General features: G+C 35.8%; 1 protein-coding gene across 1 annotated transcript in view; it reads right to left on the reverse strand.

Moving 5' to 3' along the window:
* The window catches only part of LOC106875370 (thyroid adenoma-associated protein homolog), a 74,565-nt gene that overhangs the window by 36,616 nt on the left and 34,860 nt on the right, over positions 1-3,089 (reverse strand). Inside the window, exons 11-12 of the mRNA XM_014923467.2 lie at positions 2,683-2,757; positions 2,301-2,535 (exon numbers count right to left, since the gene is read on the reverse strand). Of these exons, the coding sequence (XP_014778953.1) occupies positions 2,301-2,535; positions 2,683-2,757 (310 nt within the window). The remainder of the gene's footprint in view (positions 1-2,300; positions 2,536-2,682; positions 2,758-3,089) is intronic.

The following is a 3,089-nucleotide window of genomic DNA, read 5'->3' on the forward strand; positions in this document are numbered from 1 at the left end:
AATAATAATAATAATAATTAATAATATTAGGATAAGAAAAATTTTAGAAATTTTTACTACCAATGGCCTAGCTATTCCTTCTAGCATGCTAGGTATCCTATAATTGATACCTCTCATATGTTTAAATGTACACTGTATATATATATATATATATATATAGGAACAGGTATGTACGTATATTTAAGAAGCTAGTTTCTTAACCATGAAGTCTTGGGTTCAATCCTATCATGCAGACCTTGAGTAAGTGTCTTTTACTATTGCCCTACTATGTGTTTGGTGTGTGTGTGTGTGTGTGTGTGTGTGTGTGTGTGTGCACATAGGTATGTATACATATAACTTGTCAAATGCTGTGTTGTGGGACTGAACCCAAAACCATGTGGTTGCAAAATTGAGCTTCTTAACCATACAAACATATCTGTACCTTGTCAACAAATATGTCTTTTCTTATAGTATATACATATATACTTTAGATGGGTAAAATTAAGCGTTTTGTAGGAAAACAAAAAACAACAACCAAATATTTCTGTATATGAGAAAATACATGGAGTAAATTACTACAATGTAGAAAATGAGACAGCAAAAAGAATTAATGTCAACATTTCTATAGAAGAATAGGGTAAAAAATAAAAGATTTGATGCCTTTAAGTCTGCCCACTTGGAGGCCACTTCAGATCGTTGAATACTGACTTCCTCTCTGACCTTTCTTAAGTGGGTGATAGAGTCTCAACAACAATAATGATAATCTTTTTTATTTTGGCACAAGTCCAGCAATTTGAGGGGAGGGAGAACAAGCCAATTAGAATAATAATAATGCTAATATTTGTTGTTGCTGCTGTAACCACCACCACCATCTCCTCTACTACATATATACATACATACACATACATCATCATCATCAGCATCATCATCGTTTAACGTCCGCTTTCCATGCTAGCATGAGTTGGACGATTTGACTGAGGACTGGTGAACCAGATGGCTGCACCAAGTTCCAATCTGATTTGGCAGAGTTTCTACAGCTGGATGCCCTTCCTAACGCCAACCACTCCAAGAGTGTAGTGGGTGCCTTTTACGTGCCAGTCAGGCAGTACTGGCAACGGCCACACACACATATATATATTATATATATATATATATATATATATATATATATATATATATATATATATATATATATATATATATATATATATACATACATACAAACAAACACACACATCTATTATGTACAGTTGGTGACTACCAAAATCCACTCAGAAGGCTTTGGTTGGCCTAGGACTAGTAGTAGAAGACATTTGTCCAAGGTGCCATGTAACAGGATTGAAACCAAGGCCAGATGGTTAGGGAGCAAACTTCTAAAACAACATGTCCATTCTTGTGCCTGTGCAGGAGTAAATTTTAGTCAACTATGACCTTCCTACAAAATACACAACCTCCTGTCCAGTCTTTATCAGTTTTTAAGAGTCAGTCGTGACTAATTAAAGAGGAGAAAGGTCAAACCTGTTATTTCTCATAAAGGATGGAGTCATTTATTCTGTGTTACATTGACCATAGAAACCTTCACAAGAGGCTGATTCATTACTGAACACATACATACATACATGCGTGCACACACACACGCACACACACACACACTTCTTTCTCAGTTAGAAATTCTCAAACATATTGACTAAGCTAGAGAATTTGCAGCTGTTGAAAACATTATGTATCAAATTGACTTGGATTATAGCTATATTGCAGATTTTCATAGATCTAAAAACCAAGATCATCATCATCATCAAATCGTCCAACCCATGCTAGCATGGAAAGTGGGCGTAAAACGATAATGATGATGATGATGATGATGATGATGATGACTGAAATTTTAAGACTTCATTTTTTTATGAGCATATATGAGTTAAACTCAGAAGGTGAAGATGGAAGAATTACCAATAAACAGTTTGTCTGCTGTGCTAATGATACTGTCAGCTTGTTGCCTTAAACTTTATAAATTGATATTTTCGTTATCGATATAACACTTCACAAAGGTAAATAGACAATTAGAAGAGTCTAATGGGATATGTAATAAAATACAGATTGACTGTTTATTGAAATTCTAGACAATATTTCAACAATATGTCTATCTTCTTTAGGTTCAAAATAAAATGAGAAAAAAAATGAGACAATTCAAAATTGCAATGGAACTATCCTGTGTCCCTTCCCAAACAAAAATACATCAGCAAATTTTGCTTGTTTGTAACTGATTAAAACAAGAAACGAGAGAGAGAGAGAGAGAGAGAGAGGGAAAGAGAGAGGATAAATACCCATTCAATGGAACCAGAGAGATTTCTCATTGTCAGAGAGACCATAATCCAAATGTGTAGTAGTTCAGGATGACTCCACTTTGATTGGAGATCCAGCTTACGACAAAGGTCCAGCTGCGGATGTTTGGAAGGACTCAAAGCTCCGGTCAGCAACATGCTGAGATGTTGACCACACTGAGGGATGAACTTCAGAGTGGACGGCAACCAGTAGTGGCAGATATTACGTTTTACCAGCCTAATGGTGTGTAAAAAAAGAAAAAAAAAAAAATTACCAATAAATATCTATTCAGAATTTCGTTCAGTAAATTAAAAAACAATTTCTTTGTATTTTAGAGTTTGTGCTTACAGATTGAGTCAAGCTGAGTACATAGGTGATACTTACTCATCTTCATTAGCAAGGCCATCAAGAAGTGTGTTTCTCCAGTCTTGGTCCCAGATACTCACAGTATCTTTGCATCTGGTAAAAAAAAACAAGCAAAATTAACAGTGCATCATCGTCATCATTTTAATGATCACTTTTCCATGCTTGCATGGGTTCTGATGAGACTTATGGAGGCAGATATTCTATGGCCAGATGCCCTTCCTGTTACCAACCCCCACCTGTTTCCAAGTAAAGTAACATTTCCCCATAGCCAGGTAGGTTTTCACAGAATATTGGAAATGAAGGACACTGCTCCTATGACAGTGACACTCATTTATGACTTTCACATTGAGTCAAGGCAAAGAGACATAAGCATATTCTCTCTCTCTCTCTCTCTCTCTCTCACACACACTCTCACACACACACAC

Source organism: Octopus bimaculoides, chromosome 4 (genome assembly GCF_001194135.2).
Source record: "Octopus bimaculoides isolate UCB-OBI-ISO-001 chromosome 4, ASM119413v2, whole genome shotgun sequence".
In the NCBI taxonomy this organism is placed as follows: domain Eukaryota; kingdom Metazoa; phylum Mollusca; class Cephalopoda; order Octopoda; family Octopodidae; genus Octopus; species Octopus bimaculoides.